Consider the following 16,663-nt stretch of genomic DNA (forward strand, 5'->3'; position numbering starts at 1 on the left):
GAGTCATCCAAATGGTAGACTGAGTTACTGGGAGAGCTAAAAGACAAATCAATCTCTCTTCTAGCCATTACTAATTCTTCTTTGAGCACAAATTATGCCTTTTGCTAGCTGGTTTCAACCAGGGGAAGCACAAGTTTCTAAGAGGTTTCCCGCAGAGTCGGGCTGAGTTTTGAACTGATTTTCCTGCAGGGATGGTGGCCCACAAGTGGCTTCACATTCCAACAAAGGCTGAATATCTGAACTCGAGATGAAATTCCCAATGATGGGTCATGAATAATCAAATTCTTTAAAAAAAATTCACTCACTCTAAAAAGGCCTTCTCCTGCAGCAGCATCCCTCTTTTAATAGGTTTTGGTTTTCTGGTGTGAGGTAATATAGACATTTTCCCCCCTCTTGCATATACAGATGATGCATTTCCAGTGTTTTCTTATATATGCAGAATTGGAAAGGAATGCTAACTTGGAATGAGGGGCTCCTACCATATGCCCCAAGCATAAAACTAATTAATATTTGGCCCATGTTCTTCTAACTTTCCAGGAAATATTAGCCTCAGTGCTCCTGCATCTTCAAAACAACATATAACCAAACTCCCAAAACAAGACCAATTAGATTAACAAACTTTTATTATTTCATCCCCAACCCCCATCCTAACTTCTACAAACACCACAATTCTTTGTTGAGAACTCCTAATGATTTATTGACTGAAATCCAGTCAAGAAATATAGTATCAGAGAGTTATATAATTGTTAGAAAACTGTTTTAAAATGAAATTTTATATTTTAGAACAATGAGGTTTACCAAAAAATTGAACTGATAGTTCAGAGAGTTTTTATATATCCCCTCTCTTTTCCCTATTGTTAACATCTGGCATTAGTGTAATACATTTGTTACAATAGATGAATCAATGTTATTATGAACTATTATTAATAGTTCATATTTTACATAAGGATGAGTCTTCCTGTTCCAGAGTTGTATGTTTTTTTTCCACAAATGCATAGTACCATGCAACCTAATATTATGTAACATTAATTACTGTGTCATATAGTTTCACTGCTCTGAAAGTCCTCTGTGCTCTGTCTATCCATCCATCCCTCCCCCTGACCCCTTGCAACACTTATCTTTTTCCTGTCTCCACAGTTTTGTTTTTTCCAGGATGTCATGCAGCTGGAATCACACAGTATGCAGCCTTTTCAGATTGGCTTCTTTTACTTCACAACATGCGTTTAAGTTTCCTCCATGTCTTCCAATGGCTTGATAAATCATTTATTTTTAACACTAAATAATATTCCACTGTATGCATGTGCCACGCTTTATCCATTTAACTTCTGAAGGACATTCTGATTAAGTCTATGTGTTGGAATGTATGAAAAATCTACTATGAACATAAGTTTCCAAATCAGCAGAGTTAATACCAAGAAACACAATTGCCAGATCATATGATAAGATTATGTTCAGTATTGTAAGAAACTGTCAAACTGTATTCCAAAGTGGCTGTACAAGAGAGTGTGCTTTTGTGCGTAATGAATCGATAGAAATGAAAGAAATTGTAAAAGCTGAATATAAAAGCCAATCATCATTTCAAAGAATAGCTGAAATAATGACTAGCATTTATAAGGTTTTATTGCATTCATCATTTTACTTGATTTTAAAATCTTACAAGAAAAAATGTATGTATTAAGTCAAATTTTATAAAAAGGAAAGTTGGTCCTCAGAAGCAGTGTATGATTGACAGAAATTCACATGGTGTTTATGTGGAGCTGAAACTGATGACCAGTTCTTATGGGCCAGCCCCTTCCTTCTCTTCTGATTTGTTGTGTTTATTGTACCTCAACATCTTCTTGGTTGGAAATGCTCCCTCATATTATCTGGCATATAGTGTTGTCCAAGACAGTCTGACAAGATTGAGGAGATGTTGAGCCTCCAGCTGAAGAGCCTTGGAAAAGCTGTTCCTGAATTTCAACTGAAAACCCTGCTCAGTTAGGCAAGACCAGGTCTATTTTCTTGATTAAGTCCGCAGCCCAATGCCAAGCTGAGCTGTTCTATTTGGCTAAATATTTTGTCAAATACCCAGCAACTTTTTCAGTACAAAAGGAGGTGTGGCTATGTTTCATTCACCCACCATCTTTAGTCGCTACAGAACATCACTGAACCCAGCTTGGATTTTGTTAAACCAATGACAGTACAAAGCCCGGCACAGCAACTTGTAGAGGTGGCCTGGGGGGTTTGGGATGTGGTCCTGGTTTTTACTACTGTGTCCACAATTTAGGCCAAACATGTTTTCTCCAGTTCTTAGCCACTTAAAAAGAAATCATACTAAGTGTATAGAACACCCTTGACGTAGCCAACTCCATCTTAGAAAAAGACTTTATTTTATATTTCATAGAGCACTTTTCCAACAAGGATAAGATGTGTTGTCTACTAAACAAATTAAAAAATAAAAGACTGTATCCAACCAGATAAGGACTCAAACAAGCACACTCTTCCATGATCAATTCTCATGGGAGGACTCTGTAACCGTAAAAGAGCAGGCCTTCAGCAGCTCAAAATAGCCGTGTTAACTGACACCATCTTGCAGTCACTGGTGATGAAAACTTGGCATCTGCTGCTGAAGTCTCTGCCACCTCAGAGGCTCTTTCTTGCAAGACCGACGGACCACCCGGCCTGGACCAGGACCACTTTTCTCTTCTTCTCTCCCCCTGGACTGGTTTGTGATCCTTTCTCCTATCCCTTTTCCTTCTTGTGTTAAATGTTAGTTTGTTTGTTGTGAAATGTTAAACCTATAACATTTACATACTGATTAAGTATACCATTATGTATGGTTTGCAATATTGACTGACTTGTGGAGTGGCTTGACTCTGTGTGCCCGCGGCTCTGACTACCAAGTGAATGAAAAGTACTAAGGGGAGTTGCCTCCTTGGGAACTCCATGTAGCTCATGGTGGCTTTTGTGATTGAAACAGCATCAGTAAAATCCTGACACTGTGGAAAGACACAAGCATTTGTGGTCCTGGTTATTTCTAACCTTGCACCGCTCATGACACTAAGTCATTTACAAGGGTTTCCAGTTCTAATTTTCAGATGAAAAGCTGGGTATTTCCTTCCCACTTTGCAATGCTATCCAATGCAAAAGCCAGTGCTATAGAGAAGGAAAATATGATGCTTTCTACTTTTTTAAAAGAGAAAAGTTGGTAGAAATAACTCCAACAACACTAACACCTACACAGGGATCCCAAAAGTCTAAAAATGCTAGTGAATTGGAGAAGAAGCTGAAAAGTGATTACAGAAACTGCTAGTTAATAGGGCATTTCTTTATCAACTACCTTTTGCTGTGTCTTCCAATGTAACAGTTAGTTACCATATTAAAAAATAATATTACAGACTCCCTCCTCCATAAAGCTTTAGTCTTGGCATTTCTACAAAACGCATGATTCATTTTTTTTTTTTTTAGCTCCAAATGTAGATAAAGGAGGAGTGTTTTCAGTGGTTACTCAAAGAAGAGATATTTGGATTTTCTGAATCTTGGTGTAAGTCTATATAGATTTTTCTTTTACAGTTTTATGACAGTTTAGTCTCCTTCATATGTCTTTCAAATCTTGGCATCCCTAAACCTTTGATAAGCCAATTGATGGATTGTTTAAACAATATAGTCAAAATCACCAGTTCTTATGGAGTCATTGAAGATGGGCAGAATATGTAATGTTAACTCAACATTTGGGGGCATTTACATACATGAACTGCAATCAGAGAAGTGATATGAGAGAAGACTTGGAATCAGTAGAAACAAAAGAAGAATAAACGAGAGTGGTGTTTCTAGAACTCTGGCATTATTTGTGTGTGACTGTTACAGCAACTTCACATTTTTGATGGGAGTACTGTTGATACACCATTTAGCACAGCTGGTATTGGCAGTTCCTGTCAGCATTATCCATGGTATCCATGATACAACCCCACATATGCCTGAATGGGGATGTGGAGGTTTTAGACTATCAGAATTCTTTCCTCATCACACCACATGTCCCTTAACATCTTGCCACAACTCTCTTCAAGGCACCCATCACATCCCTGTTCCTCAGACTGTAGATGAGAGGGTTTAATAAGGGTGTGAGGATGGTATAAAAGGCAGAGAAGACCTTATCTTTGATTGGGGTGTGGTAAGATTGGGGAAGCATATACGTATACAAGGCAGCCCCATAGAACAATGTCACCACAATCATGTGTGAAGAGCAGGTGGCAAAGGCCTTCTTCCTCCCTTCAGCCAATGTCATCTGATGCACTGTGATGAGAATCCTGGTGTAGGATGCAGTCACCACCGAGAAGGGGATCAGCAGCATTGCAACACAGCACACGTACATCACTGTTTCATAGGTGGTTTTGTCCCCACAGGCCAGCCTCAGCATGGTGGGTGCCTCACAGAAAAAGTGATTGATTTGGTGAGAGGCACAGAACGGGAGACTCATGGTAATGGGGGTGAGGAGAAAACTGTCCAAAGCCCCGCCGAACCAAGAGCTGGCCAGGATCATCCAGCAGACCCGCCAGCAGATGAGGACAGGATAGCGCAGTGGGTTGCAGATGGCCACGTAGCGGTCATAGGCCATGAGACCCAGCAGGAAGAATTCAGCCCCCATAAAGCCCATGTAGAGAAAGCACTGAGCAGTGCAGGCAATGAAAGAGATGGTCCTCTCACCCATGAGATAATCTACCAGCATCTTGGGCACAATGGTGGAGATGTATAATGTGTCAATGAGGGAGAGGTGGCTGAGGAGGAAGTACATGGGGGTGTGGAGGTGAGGGTCTATGTTAATCAGGAAGATCATGACCCCATTAGCTATCATGGCCATGAAGAAGACGGCAGAAATGACACCGAAAAAGAATCCTGAGGCTTTATCGTGAGTGAAGAGCCCCATGAGGGTAAAGCCTCTGGACAAGGTTTCATTGTTTTCACTCATGGTACTGAGTTTGACCTGGAGGCATAAGAAGAGAGCAGGGTCAATGAAAATGACAAAAGATAAATCACTTAAACATGTCTGTGTAAACATTATTAGATTAAAATCTTTTATGTAGCTAATATAAAACTTTTTTTGGTGTGGTAGATTTGTAGCTTCCTTTTTCTTGGCTATTTCTTTTTGATGAATAATTTCAACATTAGGACCCCATGGGACGAAGATGAATGAATGTTTGACAATTGATACTTGGCTTAAGGGAGTTTCATTATGATTGAAGAAAATCTGGGCCCTAGAGAGGATCCTTCATTTGGAGTTGGCTCCATTTATTTAAAATGTGGATACGACTGAAAGACAATTGATCCAATCAATTCAAACAACCCAAGAAAATAATTCAATAGGCCATTGGATCAAATTGGGAATTTCTGTGATAATTTTAAAACCTGTTAGTCTCATCCAGAAATAACCATAAATTGTAGACACAGCTGAAAACTATGTTGAACTGTAATAAATATGATTACATTATCTACCTGATCATTCGCCATTCTTATGTGTTCCTTCATCATTTGCCAATTTCTCATTCATTTGCAGCCAAATCTTTATTTATAGAGAGAGTACTGTGCAGTGTTCTAAGCTCTGGGGATACTGTAGTAAATAGAAACAATATGAATCATGTGACTTACATTCTAGTTATGAAATAAGCACAGTAAATCAAAAGTGGGAACCATGGCTACAGGTAATGCAAATAAGTGCTTTGTGGAAAACTTCAACACAATGAAAGATAAAAGAAAATTCACGTGAAGATTTAGGGCTAGGGTGTTCCTACAAAATAAATAGCAAATGTGACATCCCTAAAGCAAAAAGGAGTTTGGGATAGTCAGGAAACAAAAGTCAGTTCAGGAAGACAATTGCAAGTGATGAAGACAGTGAGATATTAGTGATCAGTTCTTCAAGGTATGCAGACCGGGGTAAAGAGGACAGAATTATTTACTAAGTGTTATCAGTAGAATTGAGTTGCAGTTTGTAACATATAACAGTTTAACATGTTCATTATGATCTTTTTGTTTTTTTCTTTCTGTCTCTTTGGTACATTAGAGCCATTTTTTGTTTTTGCTTAGTGTTGTATTTTTGTGGGTCTTGAAGGCTTCACAAGAGGGGAATCTCAGCTGGTTTAGACTGGGATAGACCAGGTTGTGCTTTCTGTCCTAATATCCCCCTCATTTCACTCAAAAGCTTCCTGATTTGGTTGGTTAGTCGTAAGCTTTGGAGATGGCGACTGAATGAAATGCATAAAAGATCTTGTAGGCCAGAGACAGGAAAGCATACACAATCTTAGAAAGCTATGGGTGGTGCATTCACATCTTGAATACACGATGAATATAAGAATATCTTTTAAAAGTTTCCTCATCAGGTTTAACACTCTTTAAAATCCAACTTGATTTTTGAATTCTTGAACACTTCTGTGTGCACTCAGGTGTTACACCAGACAGAGAGGCAGATGATGCAGCAGTAAGCGCACAGAGGTGCCAGCCAGTTTCTAGAACACTGTTTTGGAGTAGGGGGTTGCTTGATTCTGAAATACTTGCACTGAGAATGCTTGTTTGGGATCCTGGCTTCATCATTCGCAATGTGCCCTAATGCATGTTACTTAAAATCTTAGAGCCCATTTCCTGATCTATAATTAGGATATCACAGGAAACTTAAGGGATGTTGTGATGATCAAACATCATGTAACATATGCAAAGGACCACAGCTGAGTAAATTCAAATGCTAATCTATGATAAGCTGTTGCGCATGTGAGATAATGCTGATATTGAGGACACACAATTTCTTGCCGAAGGCAATATTGCATTTCTTAGCTACTGTGTGTATACCACAGGCACAAACAATAGGAGACACACTCTAAAAAACACACGTCACCTGTTGAACACTAGAGGACACACTCTAAAAAACATGTGTCACCTGTTGAATGCTAGGGGACACACTCTAAAAAGCATGTGTCGCCTGTTGAACACTAGGGGACACACTCTAAAAAGCACGTGTCGCCTGTTGAACACTAGGGGACACACTCTAAAAAGCACGTGTCGCCTGTTGAACACTAGGGGAAATACTCTAAAATTATGTGTCACCTGTTGAACACTAGGCAGGGTTGTAGGCTTGTGCACTGTCTTCTGAATTATTTAAAATGATAAAATCTCAGAACATTCTTCCTGATCATGCAAATAATTGCCATTAGAGGAATCTTTTAGCAAAAGATATGGACTTGTAAAAGACTAGTGTCTGGGAAAACTCATTCCAGGAAGAAGACTGTCATTGCCTAAGTTCACTCTCAGATTAAACAATGAGGATCAAGATGTTAGGTAATAGCATTACATGAAAAACAAGGGCCTAAAAAATAATTTGCAAGCGTCTACACATTCTCCAGGCAGGCCTGTTTCAAACTTCTCAGTACATGCTCACAAAACCACAGAAACGACTCAACTTTTTATCTACACTGAAAATTAAAAATCTTGAGTACTAGGAAAAGATGAACCCTAGTGACTCCTCAGTAGAGAAAAGCCTCTTCAGTTTCGGCCAGCACATGTACGGAGTCTCTCAGGACGTGAACCACTCAGAAAAAGGATTGGCTGTGTGTCTCTGTGCCAGATTTTCTCTGCAGCAGGGTCTGCTTCTCTGCTTTCCCCATTCTAACCCTCCTCCAGCCAAGAAATTGTGGAGAAAAAGGGTAGAGTTTTGCAAGTAGACCAACAAAGGAGGTTCTTGAAGGAGTGTTCTCAGCACAATGAACAGGAGACTTCATTTAGGAAAGTGAGAAATACACAGACACAAGGAAAAATGCTAGCTAACAAGAAATCAAAACTTTTCCTTTCTAAGTTTTTCCTTCTCTTTCAACAAAAATTCAAACATAACTGCACAGTTTTGCTTACCAGTTTAGAAGAGGCTAAGCGGATTAGGTGGTGAGGGGAAAAAGGGCTGAAGATTTATTCTGCCCACTATCCACCCAAAATGCAGATCCTCCATCTAATGGGTAGCATCTCATCTAATGAGCTCCTCGTGATGACCTGATGAATTAGAAGGAGCTTCCTGCAATGTCAATGGGAGCAGAAACAGACGATAACATTAGGGAACACTTCAGGAGAGGATGAACACACTCAGGCTAGTGCGGTGCTTTACTCAAGATGACAACATTAGGGAACACATCAGGAGAGGATGAACACACTCAGGCTAATGCAGTGCCTTACCGATAACGATAACACTAGGATACACTTCAAGAGAGGATGAACACACTCAGGCTAGTGCAGTGCTTTACCCATGACGATAACACTAGGAAACAGTTCAGGAGAGGATGAACACACTCAGGCCAGTGCAGTGCTTTACTCATGGCGATAACACTAGGAAACACATCAGGAAAGGATGAACACACTCAGGCTAATGCGAGTGTGGTGCTTTATCGATGACGATAACACTAGGATACACTTCAGGAGAGGATGAGCACACTCAGGCTAATGTGGTGCTTTACCCATGGTGATAACACTAGGAAACACTTCAGGAGAGGATGAACACACTCAGGCTAGTGCAGTGCTTTACCCATGATGATAACACTAGGAAACACATCAGGAGAGGATGAACACACTCAGGCTAATGCGATGCTTTACCCATGACGATAACACTAGGAAACACTTCAGGAGAGGATGAACACACTCAGGCTAGTGCAGTGCTTTACCCATGATGATAACACTAGGAAACACTTCAGGAGAGAATGAACACCCTCAGGCGAGTGCGGTGCTTTACCCATGATGATAACACTAGGAAACACTTCAGGAGAGGATGAACACACTCAGGCGAGTGTGGTGCTTTACCCATGATGATAACACTAGGAAACACTTCAGGAGAGGATGAACACACTCAGGCGAGTGTGGTGCTTTACCCATGACGATAACACTAGGAAACACTTTAAGAGAGGATAAACACACTCAGGCTAATGCGGTGCTTTACCCATGATGATAACACTAGGAAATACTTCAGGAGAGGATAAACACACTCAGGCTAATGCAGTGCTTTACCCATGACAATAACACTAGGAAACACTTCAGGAGAGGATGAACACACTCAGGCTAGTGTGGTGCTTTACCCATGGCAATTAAAAACAGTTCCAGGATGAGAAGTTACAAGAAAGGCTGCAAAGAAGACCACTGAAGACATAAAATTGGGTTAGGGTTGTGGAGGATAAAACTTGAGTAGCTCTCCGGGGATGCAGAAAGGCAGATATTAAATGATAAGAAAGATAGACATGGGCCGGGTGTGATGACTCACACCTGTAATCCCAGCACTTTGGGAGGCTGAAGTGGGTGGATCACCTGAGGTCAGGAGTTCAAGACCAGCCTGGCCAACATGGTGAAACCCTGTCTCTACAAAAATTAGCCAGGCATGATGGCGGGTGCCTGTAATACCAGCTACTCAGGAGGCTGAGGTGGGAGAATCACTTGAACCAGGGAGGCAGGGGTTGTAGTGAGCTAGGATCCCACCATTGTACTCCAGCCTGGGCAACAAAGCAAGACTCCATCTAAAAAAAGAAAGAAAGATAGATAGACATGGAGTATTGGAACTACAAAAGCAAAATATAAATTGATATGTTTTAAAACATGTCAATGTTTTAAAAAGAGTGAATTCACAAATAGGAGAGAATTATTAATAAAAATTGAAAAGGAAAACTTGGGAAAGGAACAAAAAGACTCTATATGGATGTTTTGTTTCATTAATAAATACACTGTGTGTGTCTGGGAAAGTTATTTGAAGTAAAAGCATCTGGCAGCATCTAATGAAAACATAGTAGCATGCAAACAAAACACAAGAAAAGGAAAACACAGTCACCTACACAGGCTAAAATTCACACTGACCACAGGTGTCCTCCTGATAAATTCCAAATAAAAGTGAAAAAATGTCTAAACTGAAGATATACAATGTTGCAGTAAAAAGAGAGAGCTCTGGAGCCAGAATTTTCTTGGGTTTGACCCTTTCTCCACCACCAAATTGTGTGACCACAGACACTGAAATTATTTTTGTATCCGTTTCCCCCATTTGCTCTGTAATAATAGAAAGAGCACAAGTTTCAAAGTTTACCTCATTCACACACGTCAGTTTCTTAGACTAATGTCTAGAATGTGCTATCTGTTCAGTAAAACTTATTATCGATATCATTAGATACATTTTAGTTGAGAGTAATGTGTGGCTCAAACAGGAAGACATTTCTGAGATAAATTAGGGGGAATAAACAGTAAGATACAGCTGAATATTTGTGTAGATGAAACAAAATTAAGAAAAGGGAAGAAACTGTAATATTACTAATAGTAAATGTTGAATTCAGGTTAAATATATATATATTTAAAAATAATGTAAATATGATTGCCTCATTGCATAGAACTCAAAAGATTCTTATCAACAAAGATATATATATGTATAAATAGATACATATGTATCTATGACATCTAATATATAGACACAGATAGATATACCTATCTCTGTCTATACAGAAAACAGGATCTGAAAATGGAATGCTAATACTATACATGCAAAACAAATTCTATTTAAATAGAATGTAAAATTAAGAAGTACCAGGAAGCAGCTTTCATTCATTTATGTATTTATACATTCAAGTATTTATTGTGATCCAGTATTCACTAGACATTTTTCTAGGAGCAGAAGATACCATTAACAATATTCCCTCTTTCTTGGAACATACAGGGCAAAGGGCTGATAATAAATAAAAACATATACAATTATGAAGAATCTAACATTTTTTCTAAGTAAATGAGCCAGAAAAAAATACATTTTTTTTTTTCTGGAGCCTATGACTCCAACACAGAGGCAACTATAAGAATACGAACAATTTTGAAAAAGATTAACCAAATCAGTTATTGGTATTAAAATGAGTTAAAAGAATATTTGTATGTGTGTACATGTGTGTTTGGGTATGTATTAAAATGGTTTAAAATAATGAAAGAAAAAAGGTATAACAGCACAGGGAATTAACACGAAGCATATGATGAAATGAGATAGAAAACAACTATGTTAATCATGGCTACGACATCATTCAGAGTAAACATCTGCTTTTAAAGTGTAGATTTACTCTTCAAAGAAAACAAAACAAAACGTACAAAATAGAAAAGAAAACTAAAAATGCAAAAAGGAATGACATAAATATATATAAACTACAATATAAGGTGATATTATAAATGGAACAAAGAGAACAATTCTGTAATTTGGATTTTAAATGGAAACGTATTATGTGCTTAATATATTCAGTTAGCTTCCATAGGACAATCTCCTTTTTTTTTTTACTAAAATATATTAGAATTCTAAAATCATAATAATAGGTTCACATCTAAATCAGAGAATTTGAAATACTTTAAATGCCTAAAACACTACTTAGGCCAAAGGAAGTTCAAACTTTCATTAAATTAAATATATTATGTATGGAAGCCTATAGGATATAGCTAAAGATGTATCCAGACAAAATTTTATAACCTCTAATAATGTAATTCTTACAGAAAAAAAATGTGATGTTAATAAAGATTCAACCCAATACATTAGAAAAATATCCACAAAATACATTTAAATAAGAGAAAGACCATATGAAAGACTTAAATAGATATTAATGGATTTTAAAATAAGCAGACTGAACATTTAAAGTTGATTCTTTAAAACTGAAACAAAATAGACCTATTTCTGGCCATGCTAATGATATTTGAGGGCAGAAAGGATGACACAAAACATCATCAAAAGTAAGAAAAATGATCCAACTACAGATATGAGAAGAGTGATAAAATATTTATAGTATGGGAAGTTATTTTAACATTATATCAATATAGTTTGAAATTTTAATGAAGAAGACGATTTTAAAGTATAGTTTTGTATGAGTGCATGCATACACATAATATGCATATATAGTTATAAGCAGATATAATGCATACACACACACAGTCAAAATTCTTAATATGCATATATAATTATAAGTAGATATAATGCACACACACATATAGGTGGGGGGAGGGGGAAGGGATAGCATTAGGAGATATACCCCATGTAAATGACGAGTTAATGGGTGCAGCACACCAACATGGCACATGTATACATATGTAACAAACCTGTACGTTGTGCACATGTACCCTAGAACTTAAAGTATAATAAAAATAAATACCAAAATATACCAAAGAAGATCTCTAGATTTGGAACAATTTAAAAGTTTTAATGGAATTCTGCTTTCCCAAAATTCCTAGTTCAAAAAACATCCCATAAAAATCTTCTAAGGACAGAAAATTTAAAAATCTTTGTATACAAAAAAAATGGAATTAATTAATCATTTATTTTATAAATATATATAGCCTTCAAAAGACAGAAAACTCTTATAATTATAAACCAAGTTCACATAAATATTTCCCAAATGAATATTAATTATTAAACTCAGAAGTACATTAATAACAACACATCTTCAAACCTGTTCATATAAACTCCCTCTTTTCCCATTCTAACACCCTTCAAAGATTCTTGGTTGTCTGTGAGCTAAAGATCAAGTTTTGATTGTGGTTTGCATGTCCCTAAGTGACCTGGATACTCAGCTCTCTACTCCGCAGCACTCTGTCAATTCCTGGCACGTCTCTCCCAGAAAATAGCCTGACTCAGGAGCTCTCTCTGCCTGGAGCACAATTCTCTCTTCATCTGGTTACTGTAGACCCAGGTCTCAGATCACTTATACTTCTTGCAGGAATCCCCTCTGGTTTTAATAACAATGTCAAATGCCCCAGCATATATGAACAAGTAGTTACTCATAATATCAACAACATATCAACAAAAATATTTCTTTTTCTTTTTCTTTTCCTTTTTGAGACAGGATCTTGCTCTGTTCCTCAGGCTGGAGCACAGTGGCATGATCACAGCTCATTGTGGCCTCAACCTTCTGGGCTCAAGCAATTCTCCTACCTCAGCCTCCTGCGTAGCTGGGACTACAGGCACAGACCACCATATCCAGCTCATGTTTTTGCATTTTTTGTAGAAACAGGGTCTTGCCATGTTTTCCAGGCTGGTCTTGAACTTCTGGCCTGAAGAAATCTTCCTGTCTTGGTCTCCCAAAGTGTTGGGATTACAGACATGAGCTACCACACCCAGACACAATAAAATATTTCTATATAATAACAATAAAGATGGTAAAATAACTGGTAATATGCCAAACTTTTGGAAAACATTTATAAAACTAAATAATTCAGTATTAATTTAAAAAGCAATAGAAAATTATTCTAGAGGAATTTGTCAAAATGATTATAAATTTGATCTGAAAGGACAAGTACATATTAATTGTCCAGGGAAAAACAATGCCAAAAATTGACTTTGACCTCTGTAGGACCAATGTGAAATCTAAAGCATGAGTAACTGAATAGAAAAAACAAGGCTCAACAACTGAAGAGAAGAGTATCTGGAAATAAACACTGCTGTCTCCCGCCAAAATACAAAAAACCTACATATGCGCAAATGTTTCACACAAGTAAGACGAGAATTCGGATAACTGGGAAAGGTAGAGTTTATACATATGAAGAAAACAAAATTGCAACTTAGAGGTAAAGAGTAAGACTTTAAAACGCACACTCCAGATCAAGTGGCTCAAAAACTTAAGTACAAGAAATAAATACATTTCTTTATGAAAACTTTTTTATGATGTTTAAGTCTCTTTAATGAAGAGGTATGTTGTTTGTATTCTGAAAAAATGCTAAAGTAATGACAATAAATTAGGATTTTTATTGTGAAGGAGCGGGGACTATCACACACTGCTAGTGTAAGTACAAATTGAAACCATTTTTTTCTGGAAGTGTCTGGCATTTAGCAAACTTAAAAAATCCATGTTTTAGCCATTTTCATCAGTTTATTCTGAGGAAATAAATAGTATGAAGTGGGAATAATATGTGAAGACATTAAATAAATTATTGCCATTGATTGTGAAAATAAACTGGAAACAATTTTAATGATCAACATTAATGCGTTGACTAAATCAAACATTGCTCAATTTACATTATACTCATTGATAATGGTGTAGCTTAGCTGTCTTTTCGTGTAAAGATATACATAATATATTTTTAAGTAGGAAGCACAGCACTGCCTATTTACAAACATATATGTGCATAGATAAATTATAATCACGTGTAGTCGGCCTGGAAAGTTTTGGGTTGGGATAGGAAAAAAATGCGCCCAAAGGCAGAAATGAAGCTCAAGGTAGAGCAATCAGGAGATTTTGCTGAATTGAATGGAGATTGAAGAATCAGGAATACACTTTACCAGAGCATCTTAGAACCTGATGATTTATTTTACTCATCACATACTATGAACTTTGTGTTTCATGCCTTTCCAAATAAGATGGACCACACTCGGATGGTTACCAGAGTTTAATGAAGACATCTTAAGTCTTTCTGTGATGCACTCTGACAAGGGCGACCCCCATGCTGCCCTTGCCCTCATGACACCTCTTCAACTTGTTTCTACAACTCTCTTTGTTGTTTTTATTTGCTGCATGCTTCTGCCTCCTCAAATATAATATGAACTCTTTGAGGGTAGAGTCATCCTCTGAATAGTCCTTTTATCCACAGCCATTAGCACAGCCTTGTATGTATTAGGTGGTCTATACATCAATTGATTACTCCTAGAACACTTTATCTTTTCCCATTTCAAACTTGTACTATTAATTTGAGAGCACAAATGACAGAAGATTTGCTTTGATATCTTCTGTGATATTGCATTGTGACAAGTGGCTAACTTTGAAGACCTCTTAAATGTGAATAAAACTGATCTTCGGAAAAGAAATCAAGCTAATGACGCAGTCCAGAAGGCAATGGGAATATGTAGGCCACTTGGTCCCTTCTAACCTCATAGGAGGTGTTATGCCCATGCTTTCAACATAGCCTGACTGACAACATCTGACCAACCAACCATCACATGATAGCAAGAATGTTCCTGTCTTTCAGATACTGTCTCTTAGTGTGTCCAAAATGGGTCACAAAAAGCAATCAATAAAATAAGTTCACAAAGGAGTGACTGAATCTATCAAAATGCTAGCAGGGTAGTTGACCATTTTTAAACATTTTTTCAAGAAAGTGATGTTTGTTTTAAATAAGTGAGTGGCATTTATGAATAAGAGCTCAACATTTATATACTCATGGACATAAAGATGTCAACAATAGAAAATAGAGACTGCTAGAAGGAAGATAGAGGGACAAGGATCAAAAACTAACTATTGGATATATGCTAGGTGCCTGGGTGATGGGCTCGTTTACACCCCATACCTCACCATCACAAAATATTACCAGGTAACAAACCTGCACATGTACCACCTGAATCTAAAATAAAAGTTGAAAAAAAATTAAAAATTAAAAAAATTAAATACATACATGAGTGGGTATTTTATAGATGAAACAACAGAAAATGTACAGCCTTCTTCAAGTGTTTCCATGGTTATTTATGCCCAACTGGTGATTTCATTTAATTGTAAAAGTTCCACTTTTCCCTGAAAAATGTATCTTTAAGTGTGCTAAATGAAGAGTTTGACAGTATTCAGGAATAGTTCAACAGTAACCTATGTTCTTAGTTCTGACAACTAGGTTTTTGTCTAGTCTTTCCTTTGTTAGTTCAGTTAAAAGTATTTACCTCTGTACTCCTGGATTATGCTTAATTCATTTTCTTCAATCCAATCTTCTTAAAGTAAACATGCCAATTACTCATACCTCTACCAATATTCCTACCTTCCAATCCCATTCGATTTAATTATTTTGATCATCTTACCTAATTCCCTGTAACTTAGAAGATATCACATTTGTGGGAACTGAACATGCACAAAATATCTGAATTATCTCAAATGAGTGAATTTCCCTATTTGTTTTTCTCCTACTCACACACATTATCTAAAAGAGCCAAATGGCTTTCCTACCCTGAGTATGGAGATACAAGTTGATGATAGTGGATCACTTACACTTATAATATATCCAGAGAGAGGAATATTAGGTAAAGACAAAATTGTTTACAAACAACTTCACAAGAGGTGAGACCTTAGAAACAAGAGATAAAAGGGAACCTTCTTGATCTTCTTGTTTTCTGTCTTCATATTAGTGTCTTTCCTTGAAAAGATGAGAGGAGATCCAGGTTAAAAGGCGCAAGCTTCAACAAAGACAGTGCCAGTTAGAGGCATTTGAAGATAAACACTTAACTGAAGGCATGGATGTCATACTTCAGCACCGTACACACAGCTCCAGGAACCAAAGAAGGAAGAGTTTAAGTAATCTAGCATATGACATCATAAACGTCCTGCGATTTCTCATGGAGAAAACTCCTAACAACCCAGAAGGAATATCAACTAAACTGGTTCTGGTGGGTACTGAAAACTTTACTCAAAACATGTAAGTGGCAAGCAGAGAATGTGTTCCAAAACAAATGCTTGGGCTGCCTCCTCTGCAGTTTGTTTGTTTTGTTTTTAATTAACAGCTTGAGAACAGCTGTTTAATGCATGTTTCATCACCAAACTCTGTTGTTTGTTTCCCTAGAGGGCAAATGAGTAATATTGGAAAAATACCCAAGGAAGAGAAGAGAAGTTTTTCATGTGGTCATTTAATTTCTCACTTTAACAATAGTCATGATCTAATCCTTTCATTTTTCTCTTGCATTAAGCAGCTTCCCAATAAACATCACTCATTT

At 37.3% G+C, this 16,663-nt stretch overlaps 1 protein-coding gene across 1 annotated transcript; it reads right to left on the reverse strand.

Moving 5' to 3' along the window:
• Positions 1–744: 744 nt before the first annotated feature.
• On the reverse strand, positions 745–16,244 carry LOC129033106 (olfactory receptor 2T6). The gene is made up of 3 exons (XM_054481131.1): positions 15,941–16,244; positions 7,867–8,019; positions 745–4,949 (listed from the first exon to the last, which is right to left on the reverse strand). Exon 3 carries the CDS (start codon positions 4,943–4,945, stop codon positions 4,019–4,021), a length of 927 nt encoding a protein of 308 aa, XP_054337106.1. The 5' UTR covers positions 4,946–4,949; positions 7,867–8,019; positions 15,941–16,244; the 3' UTR covers positions 745–4,018.
• Positions 16,245–16,663: the final 419 nt, after the last annotated feature.

Source organism: Pongo pygmaeus, chromosome 1 (genome assembly GCF_028885625.2).
Source record: "Pongo pygmaeus isolate AG05252 chromosome 1, NHGRI_mPonPyg2-v2.0_pri, whole genome shotgun sequence".
In the NCBI taxonomy this organism is placed as follows: domain Eukaryota; kingdom Metazoa; phylum Chordata; class Mammalia; order Primates; family Hominidae; genus Pongo; species Pongo pygmaeus.

Coding starts and splice junctions, on each gene's coding strand:
- LOC129033106 (XM_054481131.1), bottom strand. CDS start 4,945: ATGAGTGAAAACAATGAAACCTTGTCCAGAGGCTTTACCCTCATGGGG.